General features: G+C 42.2%; 2 protein-coding genes across 10 annotated transcripts; one reads left to right on the top strand and one right to left on the bottom strand.

Moving 5' to 3' along the window:
• Nucleotides 1-1,230: 1,230 nt before the first annotated feature.
• Nucleotides 1,231-8,976, bottom strand: Rmi1 (RecQ mediated genome instability 1). Of its 2 annotated transcripts, XM_029547336.1 has the most exons (4): nucleotides 7,088-8,290; nucleotides 6,718-6,812; nucleotides 4,205-4,293; nucleotides 1,231-3,419 (listed from the first exon to the last, which is right to left on the bottom strand). In XM_029547336.1, the coding sequence occupies exon 4, from the start codon at nucleotides 3,388-3,390 to the stop codon at nucleotides 1,537-1,539; it is 1,854 nt and encodes a 617-aa protein (XP_029403196.1). In that variant the 5' UTR covers nucleotides 3,391-3,419; nucleotides 4,205-4,293; nucleotides 6,718-6,812; nucleotides 7,088-8,290; the 3' UTR covers nucleotides 1,231-1,536. The 2 variants fall into 2 exon arrangements, with proteins under 2 accessions (XP_029403196.1, XP_021071421.1); XM_021215762.2 differs by lacking the exons at nucleotides 6,718-6,812; nucleotides 7,088-8,290 and adding an exon at nucleotides 8,729-8,976 and having other exon boundaries at nucleotides 1,237-3,419.
• Nucleotides 8,729-20,056, top strand: Hnrnpk (heterogeneous nuclear ribonucleoprotein K). 8 transcript variants are annotated; one of them, XM_021215767.2, is made up of 16 exons: nucleotides 8,729-8,853; nucleotides 10,798-10,882; nucleotides 11,211-11,308; nucleotides 11,989-12,045; nucleotides 13,420-13,463; nucleotides 14,318-14,390; nucleotides 14,962-15,033; nucleotides 15,534-15,647; nucleotides 15,929-16,057; nucleotides 16,442-16,749; nucleotides 16,852-16,906; nucleotides 17,052-17,135; nucleotides 17,338-17,353; nucleotides 17,429-17,511; nucleotides 17,823-17,992; nucleotides 18,711-20,056. In XM_021215767.2, the coding sequence occupies exons 2-16, from the start codon at nucleotides 10,825-10,827 to the stop codon at nucleotides 18,742-18,744; spliced, it is 1,395 nt and encodes a 464-aa protein (XP_021071426.1). In that variant the 5' UTR covers nucleotides 8,729-8,853; nucleotides 10,798-10,824; the 3' UTR covers nucleotides 18,745-20,056. The 8 variants fall into 8 exon arrangements, with proteins under 8 accessions (XP_021071426.1, XP_021071428.1, XP_021071432.1 ...); XM_021215769.2 differs by having other exon boundaries at nucleotides 8,730-8,853; nucleotides 18,771-20,056; XM_021215766.2 differs by lacking the exon at nucleotides 8,729-8,853 and adding an exon at nucleotides 9,081-9,181.
• Nucleotides 20,057-20,467: the final 411 nt, after the last annotated feature.

Raw genomic sequence — 20,467 nt, 5'->3', positions numbered from 1 at the left:
CGTCCTCCAAATAAAACATGGCCAGGCCCAGCACAGCAATACCCCAGTCCCTGGTACCAACTGTCTCAGGGTTTCCATTGCTCAGGAGAGATGCCGTGACCATGGCAACTCTTCTAAGGACAACATTTAATTGGGACTGGCTTACAGGTTCAGAGACTCATTCCATTAATCAATCTCTACACACACACACACACACACACACATACGTTTACAATTTTAAAAGTACATCTCCCAAACATAATCCAGTACAGCAAATGGATATAGTGTAGTCTCTTTAAAACAATTAACACAAATAACGTATATGCAAAGACAGTTCAAAGGATACTGGAAATGTATGAATGTACTATCTCAAAAGCCACAGAACCATTCCCACAGCTCAGCAGGTAAAAGGTGCTTGCTAGCCTGAAGATTTTACCCCAAGAATCCACACAGTAGGAGAAAGCCAAGTGTCACAGGCTGCCCTCTGACCTATACATACAGTAAATGTAAGATAACTAAATTACAGTACAATTTTTTTAAAAAAAATTCAACTTATTAGGGGTAGAATTACTAATTTTCAATTTCTAACTTTCAATACTATCTCATAGGGAACATCAGTTCTTTATTAAATTTTATGTGTGTGCCTTTATGTATGGGAGGGAGCACACACATGCTATGGCATGCAGGTAAAAATCGGAGGATATCTTGTGGGAGAGTTTTCGCTTTTCAGCATGTGGTACCAGGAATAACATCAGGTTGTCAGGCTCAGCAACAAGCACCTTTACCCAACAAGCTGCTGTCAGCCCATCACTATTCTTTATTAATTATAGGTTTATCCAGTGACAAGTGGAAAACAAGTTTCTCAGGGAGAGTAGGTTAGCAAAACCCTTCAACAAGCCGGGTGGTGGCGGCACACACCTTTAATCCCAGCACTTGGGAGGCAGAAGCAGGCGGATTTCTGAGTTCGAGGCCAGCCTGGTCTAAAAGTGAGTTCCAGGACAGCCAGGACTGCAGAGAAACCCTAGTATTTCCCTAGCATGCAAAGAGATCAGAAACTCAAGGTCACTCTCAGCTATACAAGAGAGTTTGAGGACACCCTGGGTATGAGGTCCAGTTTCCAGGGAGGGAAAACAAAAAATAGACAAAACAAACAAACATCCCAAGGATCTAGAGATGTAACTATGGTAGAAGCTTGCTAGCATTACAAGACTCTGGGCCAGAATCACCAAAATAAAAACATTCTCTCACATATTTTGATTAAATATCTTTATTTTTAAATGTCATTTACTTAGTATGTGTGTGCATGTGTCCTATGCTACCCATGTAGAGGACTACAAACAGATTCTGGAAGCTGGGTCTCGTCTTTTGCCTCAGACCACCAGGAGATCAAACTCAGGTCACCACACTTGGCAGAAAGCGTGTCACCCACTGAGCTGTCCTAGCTAGTTTTAAGCTCTGAAGCTTTTTTCTTTTACAGAATTCCAAAATTGAGAAAACACAAATTTGATTCCAAATATTTGCCTGTTTTAAAGTGTGCTCCATTAGCATTCTGGCAAATTATTTATTCAACCGTTTCTTTAGGTTCTCCACGTGTTCCATACCAACATCTTGCAATTCTAGTACCACACCTTTACATGAAAAAGGATTATATGAAATAGTCATTAGGCAACACAAATCGATCATATCTCGCTGACATTTCTGTAACCCTTCTAGGAATTTTTTATATTTAAGAGGGTCCTTTCTTAATTGTTTCATTTCTGGTACTGAATACCCTATCATACTGGTAAGTATTTCATCTATAAAATCTACTTCTAGATATGCAGTACCGTCAGAAACCTTTGCAGTTACACCCCAAAAGCCACCAGAACTTGAGAGATTTCCAGTTAAAGTGACAATAAACGCTTTGACTGTCACAGTAGTAACTTCCTTTGGCTTTCTGGCCATTAGAACAGACAAATAGATGAAGGGTGGGGAATGTAAGTCCATGCCGATAGATAGATAAGTATTATTCTCAAATGATCTTGAAGAACAAGCCTGGAAAGGGTGGCCATTTTCTTTAGAAATTTGTGAACTCTTTTCTGATATGTCCGGCTTTCTGTTTAATATTTTATTACTTAAGCAATGCACATCTGAACTGCTGATAGTTTGTTGTGCTGCATCATCTACTTCTGAAATCTTACTGTCATTTGTAAAATCATGAGCCGAGAATCTCTTATGATGGTCTCTAGTAGATGCACAATCAAAAAATTTGTCTTCATGAATCATTTGTTCAGATAATGTTTTTTCATCAAAATTGCTGTTTCCTCGTTTGTGAATCAAAGCTGTGCGGCTCAGACTGCTAGGGTTATATGAAAAGCTCTCCACACGTTTACCTGTGCTTTCCCTCAGGGTTAGCGGCTGTGATGCTTTTGTTTCCAACTGTTCTTTCTGGACAGTCTCTTCCAAGAGCAAGGCCTCTTCCAGTGAAAAGTCATCAAATTCTCTACCAGTGAAATGCACAGGCCGGTTTGGGGGTTTCTCCTTTGGCCTTGAAGAAATAGTACATCCTGGCTCAAAACCAGGCGGATTTGTCGGAGTAGTATTTGAGGAACTGCCTGTGCTAAAACAGCTTCTTTCCACAGCCACATCATTATTTGCTGCAGACTCTTCACTTTCATCAAGACTTGCCAAGAGCTCTTCATCCGAAGGTCCCAAAACAGCATCTAAACCCCCTGAAACTTTGGGCACGTTGTGAGTGGAATTATTTGGAATAATTGGAACTGTAGGATCAAGTTCCCCAATTAATCTTGCAAGCACTTTTTCTTGGGCATTTTCTTCTGAAAGACCATCTACCTCACCCCCTAGCACCTTCACATTTTCTGGTTTCAGTAAGAGAACACCGAGACGGAACAAAATGTGTCCATGAACTAAAATTTTTGTACCTGGAGGAAGACCACTATGGAGAGCTGGGATAGACTGATACTCCATCCCCTGAATGTGTGTGACACCATCAGTGAGCTGTAGCATCAGCATCCGAGAAGGCCTCACTTCCCATGGTTTTGGAGTACTCTGTGTTTCAGCTGAGATGAGATCATTGGTTGTATTCTTTCCTCTCAGCTTCTGTATCTGTGAATACGCAGGCTGACTCACATCAACCAAAGAATTGATCTGTAGAGCATAAAATCCATTCAGTTCTCCCTTTGGCATTTCTAAGATGTCATCAGGTAAGAGAGGATGTTCCAAGTCTCTCAGGTCAGTAAGAAGCCATTGCTCTAACACTTGTTTATTTATTTGTGCCTGACTCAAAGTAGCATTATTATTTTCTTCTTGGATCCAGTTAACACAAGCTTCTAGCCACATTGAAGGCACTTTAACATGCCATGTTGCCAAAAGCCAGGTTTCAACTTTTAATACAGCACTAGCTACACTCATTTCTTTTAAATAAGAGCATCCACATCCACCTGAAAACAAAAAGAAAAGAGACTCAATATATTTAGTTACACTCACTCCTTTTAAATAAGAGCATATGCATCCCCTTGAAAACAACAAAAAAGTGGGCACATTCTCTGAAAACAAAAAGGAGGTCGATACTTAAAGCTGCACAGCCCCTGTAATTCTCAAACACAAACAGGCTAGATTACTGCATCCTCTACAGTTCTCTCTTTTCAGCATTAAAAAACCTTTGACTTTCTACCTGGAACATACTCAAACCTTAGGCTCTGACAGTGCAATGAGAAAGGCAAATGTGTGAGTTAGGGGCAAGCTTCATGGCCTAATGTCAATTCTTTAACTTCTCTCACTCAGTATTTTCATCAGCACCACCTTACAGGGCTGCAGAACAATTGATATGCATGATAAAGTGTAATGTCAGACCTCTGAAAGACACTGGGCTATTACTATATCTTATTATTTTAATAAAATAACAATCAGATTCTGTGATTTAAGTTTTACTTAATGTTCACTAGTTTCTTTTGACATCTATAATTAACTTTATATTCTAACTCTATTAAAATTTATATGACTATAATCGGCCACCTTACTCTGGGCTCAGAGAAGTCTTACTTGTTTACCTAAATATTCTCAACTGTGCTGTCAGGTATACTTAAATCTGATTTTCTCAGTATAACGAAGCAATAGCAAAATACTAAAGACAAATCAATTCATTCATACACACACACACACACACACACACACACACACACACTCACACACATACACACATAAACACGTCCATAAGAAAACTTACCACTTAGTAGGACAGCCTGTGATCTAATGAAGGATTTCAAGCTGGATGGTCAGTAGAGTACTCAAAGCCTCCTCTGCAGAGAAATGACCCTGAAACAAGATAAGGGGCAGTGAAGATTCAAGAATGGCACCACAGAAAGTCATTAGCTTATTCCCATGAGTGCAAAAGTAGGATGGTGTGGTTCTGGGGATAGTAAAGGTAAAATATATAGGCTAAAACTGGAAATTTAGCCGGGTAGTGGTGGCATACACCTAGCACTGGGGAGGCAGAGGCAGCCTGTTTCCAGGGTTACAGTTACACTAGAAGATAACTAAGGTAATTAACACAGTGTATGACCAAGCAGTTCAGAGGAAACTCAGGTACCAGAGGACTTTTTAAAAAAATGTTTGGAAGCAGTAAGATATATACACACACACACACACACACACCATGGTACATCTTGCAGGAGCTGGTTCTCTTTCTACCAGGTGGGTTCTAGGGATCAAAACTATGGTGGTCAGACTTGGTGGCAAGTGCCCTTAGCTGCGAGGGCAGCCTGGGACCCACTTGCTCTTGGTTAGGCATAATACCCTCTCCCTTGTAAAACTATATTACCACAGTCATGGCAGACAGCAAAGGGTCAGCTAGGACACACAATTCCCCATTTGCTGATAGACAAACAACAGTCCCCTCAGTACAAGAAAAACTTGGAAAAAGAGGTCTTTTAAATTGAACATTAAGTTTATATCCTGTAACACACATCTTTTACTTTCCAGAACTAATATTAAAAGATCACAAATAAAGACAAAACCAAGGTGTAGCTGCAGCCTTGGGCTCAATCTCTAGGATTTAGGAGGAAAGAGGAGAGGGATGAGGGAAGAGGAACAAGAGAAAAGACATTGGAATATTATCTGACAAAGCTTATTAATATTTATATATTTGAGGGGGTTTGAATGTTATCAAGCAAAACCATAATGTTCATGAAATAGAAGGCTGTGCCGTCTTCAGATTTTTAAACATGTTTAAGTTGTCTGTGTGGGGGTGGTGTGGGGTATATGTGGGGAGGTGGAGGAATGTGCACAAGTGCAGATGCTCAAGGAGGTGGGGGTCAGGTCCCCTGGAAGAGCAGTGTATGTTCTTAGCCTGGAGTCCATTCCTCCAGACCTTCAAGTTTTGTTCTATTCTGTTGAGACAGAGCCTCTCCTATTATGCGGCTTTGGAACTCTCTATGCAGAACAGACTGGTCTCCACTGAGACCTACTCACACCTGCCTCCCAAGTTCTGGGATCAAAGGAATATACCATCACACCCAGCTCTAACATTTTTAGGGACTATTTAATGACATGAAAAATATATTCGTATATCCTTAGCATAATAGCAACATATAAAGTTATAAAACTTAATCCTCACCACTTTTATGGTAAGAAAAAAACACTGTTATTAACTTTTGTACCTGATATTTGGCTAATAATACATATCTACATTCTAAAAACTACCAAGACTAAAACAGAATAAAGTAGGAAAATTCTGCTACTTACCACTAAGGTTTAGGCATACTTGGCTCAATGATTAATTTTCAATCAGATTCAGATTTTTTTAAAGAGAACACCATCCCTAGATATTGTATGTAGCATTCAATCAATAGCTAAGATCTTAAATCAGTAACAAAGATTTATATCCATTTTATGTTTCTATTATTTTTCTTTAAAAAATAAGTTGGGCCAAGGAAGATGGCTTAGCAGGTAAAGGTACCTGCCACTAAATGTACTGAACGGGTCCATTCCACCTGCCACTAAATGTACTGAACGGGTCCACTCCACCTGCCACTAAATGTACTGAACGGGTCCACTCCCCCTGCCACTAAATGTACTGAACGGGTCCACTCCCATGGTCCAATGGGGTAGAGGAGAGAACAAGCTGCACAGGGTTGTCCCGTGGCTCCCACTTGCCTGTACTGCATGTGTATACTTACACCCCACAAAATGTTAAAACAAATGAAAAAAAAAAAAAAAAAGGACTTATTTCTAACACCATTTTAGCTTGTTAAAGACACTGCGATAATTTCAGAGTTCTGGGAAGGTAATAAACCTTATCTTTTATAGGGATAAAACCGTTGTATTACTGTTGACATAAGAAGTAGCCACAACGCCTGGCTGGTAGCACACGCCTTTATTCCCAGCGTGCAGAAGGCAGAGGCAAGGAAATCTCAGGTTTGAGGACAGCCTGGGTCTACAGAGGAAGTTCCAGCCAGGGGTACACTGAGAAACCCTGTCTTGAGGAAAAATAAATAAAAATAGAGAGAAAATTCCACTTAGGAGTCTCTAACCCAGCTCTGTCCTGTCACCTTGAATATGGTTCTAGCCTCGATGCTTTTAAAAACTTTTTTCCATTATATACGCATGTGTGGAGGTTAGAGGTCAAGAGAGTAGGTTCTGGTCTTCCCCCATCCTGGAGATGAAATTTACATCATCAGGCTTGGCCTTGGCGGCAAACACCTTGGCCCACTGCTCCATCTCACCTGGCTGCCCGCTTACCTTAGTTTTGTGTTTGTTTTGTTTCTTGAGACAGTTTGACTGTGTAGCTCTGGCTGATCTGGAACTCACAGATTCACGTCTCTGCTTCCCAGCTGCTATGATCAAAGGCATGAACCATCATAGTGTATTCTACTTTTCAAAATACTCCCCCATACATAAAACAAAAACATCCACAACTTATTCAAAGTACTGTAATAAGCATTAAATTGTCAGCACAAAGTGGCAAACAGGATGGAGCTCAGGGTGTGGTGCCTACAGTACTTTTAAATATTATCCCAGCCAGCTACTGAACTGTTGAAATTATATTAAATCCCATAGCTAAGTCATACTGAATCCAAATTGATACTAAAGCATTAGGTTAAATGGTTACCCAGGGCTTTGTGGTGATACCGAAATCCAGAGCCTCCGCACTCAGTGTGCTACACCACTGAGCTACATATCCAGTCTGAGGTTTTAATAATGAATTGAAAACCTCCAACTCTAAATAGAAAATGAAGGATGGACAAAAGACAAACTTTGATTATTCAAAGAGAAAACCTAAAAAAGCAAGAGAGAAGAAAACAAACCGGTGTAGCTGGGGGGCAAGAACAATCCCACCATGGAATCTAGAGGAAGCAACGTCTCACTAGAGTCTAGTCAAGACAATTTCCGTAGTTTCCTTTAGATTCCCACTTCTCATTTAAAAAAAAAAGAAAGAAAGAAAGAAAGAAAGAAAGAAAGAAAGAAAGAAAGAAAGAAAGAAAGAAAGAAAAAGAAAAAAAGTTGTTAGCCGGGTGGTGGTGGCGGCGGCTATGATGCGTGCCATAATCTCAGCCCTCGGGAGGCAGAGACGGGGATCTCTGAGTTCCAGGCCAGCCAGGGCTACACAAAACCTTGCCTCAAAAAAAAAAAGAAAGTTGTAATAGCAATACCAACTTTAGCTGGCCACGGTTATGCTTGCTTGCCTTTAATCCCTGCCTTGGGAGGATGAGGCAGGTGGATCTTTTGAGAGACCCTCCAGGTCAAAAACCACCATATGAAAAAGCTTGAGCCAGGAGTGGGGGCACAAGCCTTTAATGCCAGCGTTTGGGAGGCGGAGGCAGGAGGTCTACACAAGGCTGTCTCAGAACGAGACCCCCCCCCCCCACCAGATGCTCAAGCCCCAGTCTCTTCTGTCAGTTAGGTGAGGGATGGCTCGACCCCTCTGTAACGGGGCGATTGACAGGGTGCTGGCCGGTGTGCACATTTGGGGATTATCCGAGGGAGTGGCAGGACAGGGTGCGCCCGCACACACGCCTCGCTAACTGGAGATCACCCCGACAGGCGGGCATCCGGACGCTTCGGCCAGAGTCTGGGGCCCGTGGAGCACGGCTGTGAGAGTGAGGAGGAAGGGGAGCACCCGCAGGGACCCTTCCTTCCCCTGCTGGGGCAGCCGTGGCGGGACAGTGTGTCTGCGAGCTTTCTCGGGAGGGTGGCAGGGAGCGCTGCTGCCCGGACGCGCGGGCATTCCCTACGCGGCGTTCCCGGGGGTGTCTGCCCCGCACCGGCCCAACACGGAAGTAAGCGCCGGGCGCCCTCCGAGCGGGCGCCGCTTCCAGCCCTCCCGCGCCCTCGCCCTCCCCGCCGGGCGAGCCGTTAGCACAGCGGGTTTCCCGGGCGCCGCGGAGGGGGCGCAGAGCCCGCAGCGCCGGGGAGGGAGGGGGCGAGCGAGACGCGACGACGGGCAACTGCGGAACCCGGGCCGAGCACCGACCGACCTGGCCTTCCCGCCTCGCCTCGCGCGGCAGCGTGATCCCAGGGCCGCGCGCTCGCCGCGCCCGCCGCTCTCCCTCTCCCGGGCCCAGCGGGGTTCTCTTTTTGCTCTTTCACTTCTTCCCGCCCAATCGGGCGCGCACGGGGCGTCCGTCCCTCCTCCAATCGCGCCCAACTCCCTCGGGGCTCGAAAATCCCCCCGCGGCCGCCCCTCCCGGCACACGTGAGCAGCGCCGCCGAAGTCTCGCGAGAGGTCTGTCACTACTCCCCTCCCCCTCACTACAGAGTGCGCGAACGAGAAAGGAGGAGGGCGCTACAGGCGACAGCGCTGCAGACGCCATTATCCTCTGCTTCTCCGCTGCACGGACGTCGCCGTCGTGCTCGTCTCCCACTCGATTGCGGCCTGTAGGTATCGGGGTGGCTAGGGCTTCGGGGTAGCGAGTCCCCGGAGCGGGTGGGCGCCGGGGGACGGCGGCTTGGGCTATCCCCATGCCCGGGTTTTCTCAGGCCCGCGGCCTTCCAGTCCAAAGGGAGTCGCCGGCGGAAGGCGGGGTTCTCGGCGCCGTAATTGACGCGGCCTCGGGCCAATCGCTTCGCGCTCGCACCACCGCCGAAGCCCGGGCGGCCAATGGGGCGCGACGCTGAGGTGGGAGGGGGTTTGTCCTCGTTCTCTGTCTAGCAGTGACCGACCGTCGGAGGCGGCGCGGCCGGGAGGCAACGGCGGACTCGCGCGGTGAGCGGGGCCGGGCGAGCCGCGCCGGCGGGAGCGGGGTCGGACGCCGTAGTCGGCTGTCCGGGGTGGCGCTCGGGGCGGCCGTGGTCCGCCGGGGGACGTTGCCCGGCCTCCCCTCCCCCACCGCCGCCATTTCCCCGAGCGTGCCCGTGCGGTTGGCGTGCTGGCGCTAGGCGGCTTGAGGGACCCGGGCAGGAGAGGCCCGCGGCTTTGCGACGCGGGAACCGCGCGGAGGGAGCGCCGGGCCGTCCGGTGGGCTCGCGGGTGTGGCGCGCGCGCCGCGGCCGCCCTCTTTGTCCCTCCGCGGCGTGGGCCTCCCTCCTCCCCCCCACCCCCGGGGTGGGGGGCGCTGCGCGGCGGGACCGATGGGGCGGCCGCGGCGGCGGCTTTGTCTCGGGCGGTGGGGGAGGTGCGGGGGACGGGCGCTCGCGAGCCCGCGTGCTGGGTGGGGGAGGGGGGTCTCGCGCGACTCCGCCTAGTCGCACGTAGTCGCCATTACGCGGGCCGCCATTTCCTGTCGGATCCGGGTGAGGAGAGGCTCGGCGACGGTCGCTGACGGGCCGGGCCGTGGGCGGGAGGCGAGCGCGCGCGGTCGGTCTCGCTCGGCGGACCTGTTAGCACCGGCGCGCCGTCGGGAGGGCGGCCGCGGGACCGGAGGGCTGGCAGGGCCTGTCTGTGCGTAGACCCGGCTGATGTGCCTGAACCCGTTTGCCCCCCGCGGCCGGGGGCTTGGCGGTTCAAGCCGTCCCCTGAGGGATCGGCACTTGGAGCCGGCGTTTTGGAATAGGAGAAGGCATGAGGGCGATGCCTCGACTTTAAGATCCTGTGCTGGCCCTTGGTTTGATAGGACCTCGAGTTGACTGGACCAGTTGTGACGCTTTGGTTGCAGTCTTGGAGAGTTGGGTTAAAAGCCAAATCGTTGGAGATAGCTTTTTTAACATTGCTTAAAATAATGACGTTGGTGGTTAAAGACTGCGAGGCTTTGCTGAATAATGGTGCTCGTTTCCAGCTGGTCCCTTAGTCAGGATTTTAGATTTCTCTGTCTGAAAGTTTAATGTAGCTTGTATTTGCAGCTAGGTTTTGTAAAGTTGGCAGATTTCATTGATTAGTGTTGTCAGTCACGACCAAAGGCGGGGGGGGGGGAGCAATTACTACTTAGCCCTACTATAACACTAGTTTTGTGATAAGATGTGGTCTTTTCAAGAATTAGTCTCGTGAACAAAATTATAGGTCGGCTAGCTTTTCCGTTGTAATGAAGCAAGTTGCTCGGGATGGGATTACTCTCCCTGCCCCCGAAAAAAAAGGGCTCTGGTGGTGGAGGTGGTTAGGTTGTTGTGTTTCATTGAGACAATCTAGTCTAAAAGGAATCCATTATACCTGTCTCTTCTCAATTATAGTATTTTTTAACAGTTCACTTTTAGGAATATTTTAGTTTCCTCAAATCAGACCTTAGTCCCGATAGTTACTAAATGATGACAAGACTACTGTAGCACTAGGATGTCACTGGTGTTGTGTGTGCTGGAAGCAGAATTCTTTTTTTTTTTTTTTTAAAGATTTTAAGCAAGAGTGCTTTCTGATAAGCCAATGTAGTAGCTAGCTTCTTTATTTTTCAACAGATTGGTGGATCCATTTAATTCAAGAAAATGGAGACCGAACAGCCAGAAGAAACCTTCCCCAACACCGAAACCAATGGTGAATTTGGTGAGAAGATACTTTAATTATAACCAATTATGTATTTTCTGTTCTGTTACTTTAATTACCATAAATGATATGTTTTGTTTACCTCTTACATAGTTTTATTTTTTGAAGTCTTGAGTTTTTACTTCTTGGTTTTTATGGAAAGAAGTAACCTTTAGCACAGGTAAAAAAAGCAATACAGCTTTTCCTCCCACCATTTTAATCCTTTGAAATACTTACTAAAATAAGGTCTTTGATATTAGGGAGACAAAGGCATGGCCTTAAAAGGTGGTTTCAATTACCCTTCCTTGGGGGTTATTTCTAATTGAAAATTTTAACTTTTAATTTCTAGGTAAACGCCCTGCAGAAGATATGGAAGAGGAGCAAGCCTTTAAAAGATCTAGAAATACTGATGAGATGGTTGAATTGCGCATTTTGCTTCAGAGCAAGGTATAAGCTCTTTAAATTTTGAAGGTTGGTTAGTAGTTAAATAGAAATTGATGGTTTTCACTTTGAGCTCTGCTTTGGCTCTGGAAAGCTTTCAGAACTTTATTACACATTGAATAAAAGTTTTCTAAAGGATTCATTTGTTTTGAGACCTCACAGGTCTGGCCTTGAGCTCTTGATCCTCGACTGTGATTACTGGGATTTGGGTGTGCGCTATCCGATTTAGTTGATGTGGTTCTTAATGATTGATAAGCAGACTTCAGAACTGCAGGTAGTGCTGAAATTTTGATGGTGAAAGCCCTATTACCAGGGTCCATCACAGATCAGCTAGAGAGATGAGTAGAGTAACTATAGACACAGGTTTTAGGTGTTAGTTGCATTTTATTTCCCCAGAAAACTAGTTTACTTAAGTCTACCCCATCACTTATTTCAAGTCATAATATAGAAGTAGTTGCTGTTTAGATTCTGGGGTTTTTTGTTGTTGTTGTTGTTTTTTTTATAAGAGCACTTGTAATCTGTGCTTTCTAGGAATTTTATATTCATGCCCGGTGTTCTGAATAATCCAAAGACCATAAAACTATTCATCTTGATTTTTTTTTTCTTTTTCAAGATTTTCAGTGCTGTGCAAACATTAAAGTTAAAAACACTAATTTTCTAAATGCAAAATAATTTGTCTATTCCAGAATGCTGGGGCAGTGATTGGAAAAGGAGGCAAGAATATTAAGGCTCTCCGTACAGACGTAAGTATTAAACTACTGAACAAGCAAGCACGGTCATTGTATGTTTCTAGAATTTTAAAGGTTCACATCTTAGAAATCACTGACTAGCTACAAACCATTTGTAATAATTAATGGTTATATAAATGATTTCTGCTTTTTTTAAAACCCTGATTAAGGTGGAACATAATTAAATCTTCATATTAATAAGACCCTTCAAATTCAATTCATTTCAAATAAGATAAAAACATCTTAATTAGGAATAAAGACAAAGTGTAAAAACCCTTAATTGTACCATTCCTCTTGTATGTAAGAGGGATTTAGGTATTTCTGGAAGCCATTAAATATGGCTGATAACTTTATTTCCTTTTTTTTTTTTTTAATCATCTGTTCCACAGTTTGCAACATTGAGCTCATGCTGACTGATTTTTAAATATGGGTAATGAATATATTAATCTCGGCAATCAGAACTGTTTGCCTAGGATTTGAGTCTTCATAATTTATAGTGGGTTGACTCTTGTGATTAGACACATTAAATGTTGGCAGCACCAGAAGTGTATGTATTTCTAGAACTTGATTACACAAAAATTTGTTGTTTTTTTTTTTTCCCGCTCATACTATACACGTTTCTTAATGTTTATCTTGATAAAATTGAGGCAAATAACTTTGTTGAGTACCTAACAGTATTTCATTTCTCTTGGTAACAGATCTTTGTCTTTCTCTTGATTACTGTAAACTTTAGATTTTGTTGTAATTTTTATAAATCTGCTTATAAGATATAGGAATGTGTTTTATACCTCATAAAACGAAATCAGTCTTAATATTTGGGGGTTTGGTGTGGGAATTTTTGTTTTGTCTTTGAACCTCTTTCCTCTTAATCCAGATGTTCTGTATAATTATCTGGGTTATTTCCCCATTTTCCTCAATTTCAGTAAACTTTTGAGTCATGACAGGTTTTGTGTCTACCCTCACGAGCCAGCCTGCTACTGAAACATTAAAAAACAAAACAAAACCTAGAACCATCATTTAAGGTCCTTAAATGTTAAGCCACGGTCAGGTATAGAGAAGTCCATTATTGTGTTAGTCTTCAGAACAACTTAAGCTTGTTTCATTGAGAGTATGAGTATAGTTTGTATTAAATTAAAATTTATTGCTTTTCCCCCTTTTCCCTCTCCTTGTTTTTTTGGCCATATATCTCCGTTGCCCATGTACTGGATCGACTTACCCCTGCGTTGCCCACCATGACGTTGGCCCATCCGCCCCTGAACGCCCATGTGAAAACCCTGGTTGGCTATGCCCAAAAATGTGCTCGTTGCCAAACGGGTACAATACTTGACAACTTCTGATTGAATGCCCATGCCCAATGCCAACATCCACGAACGCCAATGACCAATGCAGTACAATGCCAGTGTTTCAGTCCCAGACAGCAGTGGCCCCGAGCGGTATGTCCCAACAGTTTATGCCTCACTGCCTGATTAGAAAGAGAGAAATGTATTTTATTACCTGCCTTTTATATAATTAAATAGTATCCCCTTAGACGGTGTATTGTTTTTCAAGTTTCTGTCTTATTTTCCCCATTAAGTCCTTTTGTCACTGAACTTTTACCGTGAGTTGCCCACCCAAACGATCCACTAATTTTATTTCGATGGAAGGAGCACAGCTTCAAGTGTTGCATATTTGCTGCATTGTAAATCAAACTGTTACCCAAATAGTCTCTCGCTCTGTCTTTGTGGCCCACCTTGCTTCCCAACATTGTCTGTTCATAATTTTTTCTGATGAAACGCTAACTGGTTCACTTTCCTTCACTTCTCATTTGTACTGTCTTTGTTTTGTCTTGCATTTGTATTTGTTTTCTTGCAGAGCCCATTAAGTAGTCTAATTTCTAACTGGTATTCATAACCTTATTCCAGATACAGTGTTCACCACTTGCATATTCCCCCAAATTACCCAAGAGAAGGTGTGCCAGTATTACCATAACAGCGAGGGTGTCCTTAACTTGGTGGCGGGGAACATGAGAATTCAACTCTGCTTCAATTCTGGTCGATTATTGCCACTTAATCTGAGCCCTTCCAGCAGCCCATTCTCTCTGTCTCTCTCAAAGTCTCCTAATAATGTTATGTCTGTATTGGGCAAAAAATAAAATGCATGTGTAAAATTCATAAATAGGCTACCTTAAATGGGGACTATTAAGTAATTATGATGTTACTTCTCTAAAAGTTTATATGATTACTGATGACAAAATTCATTTTTCTTTTCCACCTTTTTTTTGTATTCTGTGGTATTTGATATTTGGCAGCATACTGAGTATCAGTGCTGATATTGAGACGATTGGAGAAATTCTGAAGAAAATCATCCCTACCTTGGAAGAGGTGGGTTTCTTTTTAAAATTTTTGGAAAGATGAGGGACAGTGTTTAAAGTTTTATTGGAGGGAACTGGGGGAGGGGAGAGAAATAATGTATGTGGTGGCAGTATAATGTATATTTGTCTTTAAAATTTAGGCTGGCCATTCCTGGAGTAGTAGATAGAAACTATTTGATTCTACATAAGAGAGTTTTTTTATGTTTGAGGAAAGGAGAGTGAAATTTAGATCTAATTAGGGAAGATTAAGGTCTTACTTTTTTAATAGGAAGTTTATTTATGGTTCAGCTCCAGGTTACTTCATCTCAAGGCAGTTGCAGCTACAGGTGCTTGTCATAGTGTTTGTATAGATAGGAGGAAGCACTAGGTCTATAGGAGTTCTGCTGTTAGGCTTATCTTCTTTATTGACATTAAGAGTATAATCATTTACTGGGTATATGGAGAAAGGATTTTATTGTTAAATTAGCTGTTTTGTATTGACATAGATTTTAAAATATGTTGTAGTAGCTTTACCAATATATGCGACAATAGCCTGATCACGCTAGACACTTAACCTATTATTCTTATTTTTCTACTTTCAGGGCCTGCAGTTGCCATCACCCACTGCAACCAGCCAGCTCCCGCTCGAATCTGATGCTGTGGAATGCTTAAATGTATGTCATAGTGCCATTGAACCCCACTGAAGTATGGAGCCTGGCCCATAGGATCGATTTTCTTTTTAACATAGTGTGCTTTTCCCATCTCAATAGAAAAAGGCTTAAAAATATGATATATGGATGGTCTTACAACTCACTGTTGACCCTGCTCCATGCTGCAGTGGGAATTAACTACATTTGCAAAGTGCTTTGCAGTCATTTTTATTATAGTGTTATTTGAATGTAAATAATTTTGTGGTAACAGCGACATGCTAAATGGCTGCAGTGTGGGTATGGTGTTGCAGGACCTGAAAATAAAATAGTTTTTTAAGGTGGTGCAGATTGTCCTTTTTGGGCCTGGCTATTGAGGATAATAAGCACATAACTGGTAAAGTTATTGAGATATAAATTCAGGTTGCTTACTGCAACAGTGCATTATGTTGTGCTTAAGCATAAGCTGATACAGTGCTGGGAAAATACTTGCAAGAGAGTAAAATTGTGTATTTCCCCCTCTACAGTACCAACATTATAAAGGAAGTGACTTTGATTGCGAGTTGAGACTGTTGATTCATCAGAGTCTGGCAGGAGGAATAATTGGTGTTAAAGGTGCTAAAATCAAAGAACTTCGAGAAGTAAGAAATGATTTTTGTTCTATTTTGTTCCTTGTGGATTCAATAGTTTTTCATACAGAGTTGGTTTTGTGAGTTACTTCCTCAGATCCCTCATCACTATTTAGTTGGGTCTTTAGTAACAAATCAAAAGTTTTGTTAAATTCTCACCATTTCTAGGTCCTGTGTAGTTGACCACATTCTATATGGGGAGTAATTGGGTTCAAATGTCAACTTAGGAAGCCTGGATTTTATTTGATGTGCTAATAACTTCTAATGGGTTTTCTCTTTTGTAAATGTTATAGAACACTCAGACAACAATCAAGCTTTTCCAGGAGTGCTGCCCTCACTCTACTGACAGAGTTGTTCTTATTGGAGGAAAACCTGATAGGGTTGTAGAATGCATCAAGATCATCCTTGACCTTATATCTGAGGTATCTTTGGGATATTTTTATTTCATTCAATTTCATCAAACTACCAGAAATAAGACAGTATTCATACCATTAAATTTGACATCTCCCTGCAAGTTTTATATTGCCTCCTTTAATATTGTGCCATTGGTCCTTACACAAAGGTCCCTGTAGCGTGCCTCATTACCCACTTCTTACAGCGATATCTGTCTGGGGTGATAATCCTTCTGTCCCTCCCCTCGTCAGTATGTTGGAAATCCTTTCCATCATTGCTTCATTCTGTCCCTGCCGGTTACCTGTTAAGATAATAATGGTTGAGGTGGGTTAATTGATGACAATGGCTGAGGTGGGTTAATTGACCAGAGCTGTTTTTCTTCAGGCTTTAAGGTGCTGTGTTTCTGTTTTTAGTCTCCCATCAAAGGACGCGCACAACCTTATGATCCCAACTTTTATGATGAGACCTATGATTATGGTGGTTTTACAATGATGTTTGATGACCGCCGAGGACGGCCTGTGGGATTCCCCATGAGGGGAAGAGGTGGTTTTGACAGAATGCCTCCTGGTCGTGGTGGGCGTCCCATGCCTCCTTCTAGAAGAGATTATGACGATATGAGCCCTCGTCGAGGACCTCCTCCACCTCCTCCTGGTCGGGGTGGCCGGGGTGGCAGCAGAGCTCGGAATCTTCCTCTTCCTCCTCCACCACCACCCAGAGGGGGGTAAGTTTTATCCAAACATTAGTATTAATAAAAGGCTGCACTTAGCAGTGTGGGGGGGTGATTTTAATGTGACCATGTAAACATTACAACATGTGCTTGCAGAGATCTAATGGCTTATGACAGAAGAGGAAGGCCTGGAGACCGCTATGATGGCATGGTAAGATTTTTGATTTATAAGGGCCGCATGTGTTTTAAAGAGACCTTATAACCAAGCATTTGTGTGAGACTTTAGTACAAGAGCTTTTTTAAAAATTGAAATTATTTTCATAGCTGTCTAAGTTTGGTATTTGTATGTAATACAGGTTGGGTTCAGTGCTGATGAAACTTGGGACTCCGCAATTGACACATGGAGCCCATCAGAATGGCAAATGGCTTATGAACCACAGGTTGAGTATCAATAATGTTAATAATGTACATATTGGTAATTTACCTTGACTGTCCTTGGTCTCCCCTCCCTACCCCTGTAATTTCTTGATTCAGTTTATTTCCTGGATAAACTGGGTATGGGTGGTATGGGAGGACTTTGTTTTTTTCTAAGCTCTGTGATATTTTAGAAGTATTAAGTAATTTTTCTTCTTTTGTTTTTAGGGTGGTTCTGGATATGGTAAGTTTCTTTTTAAAATCAAACATTATTTCAATCTTATTTTTATGTGAACTTGCTGCTCATTGTTTAAATCAGACTATTCTTATGCAGGGGGTCGTGGCTCATATGGTGATCTTGGCGGACCTATTATCACTACACAAGTAACTATTCCCAAAGATGTAAGTATTTTTAATTTGGAGTATTTTTTAATTCAAAGAATTTACTTATTTGTAATGGTTGCTGCTTCTTGAACAAACACTTCCAGTTTAGGATTGAGATAATGTTTAAGAACTTAACAGGGTGATGGAGAAGGATACTTGGTGACAAAAAGAAGTTTGGGGTGCTTAAAATACACATAGAATGTCGGGCTTCAGTTCCTGAACTAAATTTTACATTATAAGTGGATTACTATAGTTACTACTTTTTGTCGTTGATAAAAGGGAGTAAAATTTCTTTCAAGCCGTCATAAACACTTTTAAAATCTTTTCAGTTGGCTGGATCTATTATTGGCAAAGGTGGTCAGCGGATTAAACAAATTCGTCATGAGTCTGGAGCATCTATCAAAATTGATGAACCTTTAGAAGGATCTGAAGATCGGATCATTACCATTACAGGAACACAGGACCAGATACAGAACGCACAGTATTTGCTGCAGAACAGGTCAGTTGACCCTTAGCTTTATGTTAGTGTTCACATACTAAAACCTTTAAAAAGCTTTTCTTCCCAATTGATTTTTCTTTTAGAAACCATGGTGTTTCCGTCACTTGGGGAATCTAACTTCTAAATATTCTAATTAATAGCTCTGCCTTAATTTTCTTCTGTTTTCTTACTAAAATGAAGACATTCAATACTAATCTTGCTGGAAGAAGCCTTAACCAAGCAAACTTCTCATTTCTCTGGTGAAAGCTGCTGCCAAAACCACCACTTGTAATAATTTATACAGAGCCTGTAGAAAATGTAGGAGAGTCATTGGATGTTGGCCTAGTTCTGTGTGGAAGACTAGTGATTTTGTTGTTTTTAGATAACTAAAACGACAACAAATCACAGTCTGCCATATGGCACAGGCCACCTCTACAGGACAGATAATGATGGTGCTGTCAAATGCAGCATTTCACACCTTCCTCACGCTCCTTTGTCTTTCCTACCAAGTATTAACAGCTTCCAGTTTCATTTTCTTAACCCTGCACTACTACTGTCTATTAACATTTTCTTGAGTTTTACATTGCTTTAATTTATACTTGCTATTGCTCTTTAAAAGTTCTTCTAATTGTAATGGACATGTTTATCATTTTAATTTATCATTGAAATTGTCTTAATGTTGATTAAGATGTTTTGAACAAAAATTCTAATTCGTACTTTTTTTTCTTTTCTTTTATAGTGTGAAGCAGTATGCAGATGTTGAAGGATTCTAATGCAAGATATTTTTTCTTTTTTATAGTGTGAAGCAGTATTCTGGAAAGTTTTTCTAAGACTAGTGAAGAACTGAAGGAGTCCTGCATCTTTTTTTTTTTATCTGCTTCTGTTTAAAAAGCCAACATTCCTCTGCTTCATAGGTGTTCTTCATTTGAGGTGTAGTGAAATCTTTGCTGTTCACCAGATGTAATGTTTTAGTTCCTTACAAACAGGGTTGGGGGAGGGCATGCAAAAACTAACATTGAAATTTTGAAACAGCAGCAGAGTGAGTGACTTTTATTTTTTGTTCATTGTTGGTGGTTTTAAAAAAAAATTCCCCCCATGTAATTATTGTGAACACCTTGCTTTGTGGTCACTGTAACATTGGGGGGTGGGACAGGGAGGAAAGGAATAGTCCACATGTCCCTGGCATTTGTTCAGAGCAGTGTGCAGAATGTAATGCTCTTTTGTAAGAAACGTTTTATGATTTTTAAAATAAATTTAGTGAATCTATTTTTGGTGGTCTTTTTTTTTTTTTTTTTTTTTAAAGACAATTTCAAATGGTGGTTGAATTTTCCAGCCCACCCCTAAACTAAACACTAAGTTTGATTTTCAGCAGCTCCTCTGTTGGATATAAGTGCACCTCTTGGATATAGACAAAACACATTGGCAAATTCAGTTTGGGTGACTTCTTAATGGTTGGAAAGACTTGGCTTGATAAATTTCCATCACATATTCATGCTTATAATAAGCTTGGGATTTTGTTTGTTTTTGCAAATGTTTGCCACTACTTTTCAACAGTTTTCTGTTAGTTGTGGAGAACTGCGGTGGGGAGCAATACTACAAGAGTTAAGCATCTTAAGTATATGCCAGAAGCCTGATGGGCAGTGAGCTTTATTAACCAGAGTAACACTTGGTTATGGAAGTGGCTGATGCTGAATAAATCCTGGTTATTTTTGTTAGATAATTTCTCACCTATAGACTTAAAGCTGTCAACCTGCTAGCGTCTTGTTAGTTGAACTTTGTAAAAATATATATATATACTTGTTTTTCCATTGTATGCACAATGAAAGAAAAAAGATGTACCATTTCTCTGTTGTGTGTTGAATTATGTAGGAAATGTTTGTGAACGATTCAAAAAAAAATGGAAAAAGTTCCTGTGGATGTTTTGTGTAGTAACTTGGCATCTGTATTGATAGTTCAAAATCCACATCTAAATAAAACTTCCATGATGTTAGTTTTGATGTGTGCCCAATTTGAAAAGGGGTTGATTAATACATGTAAAGTTTGTTGAAGTGTTCCTCTTGTAAGGAAATACAGTAATTTAAATTATGGAGTTTTGTGTGTATGTGTGTGTGTGTGTGTGAAATGCTTTTCTAGCACTTAGAGACAGTCTGGTTAAACAAAGTACATAGAAAATTCAGGTAGTTATTTAGACAACCTGTTAGTGCTAAATCATTTTGAGTCATTATACAAGCCTCAAGTGTAATTTATTTTCTACATTGGAGTGCAGTGAGCAATTGGCTGGTTCACATATATTGTTAGAATTACCTGCCTTCAGCGCCAATAAGGTGGAGTCATGAGTGAGAATGAGCAGTTTTTTTGTCAACCCACGCGAAGTATTGCATCCCAAGGGCTTTAGAGGGAATGGTGCCATGCTTAGTTTGTGAAAGAGCACATAATCTGCTCGGAAGGGTTAAAGGAAGTGGCTTAATTGGTTGAGTGCTTAGGGCTTTTATGTTC

Source organism: Mus pahari, chromosome 16 (genome assembly GCF_900095145.1).
Source record: "Mus pahari chromosome 16, PAHARI_EIJ_v1.1, whole genome shotgun sequence".
Lineage (NCBI taxonomy): Eukaryota > Metazoa > Chordata > Mammalia > Rodentia > Muridae > Mus > Mus pahari.
This window is presented reverse-complemented; position numbering and strand designations above follow the sequence as displayed.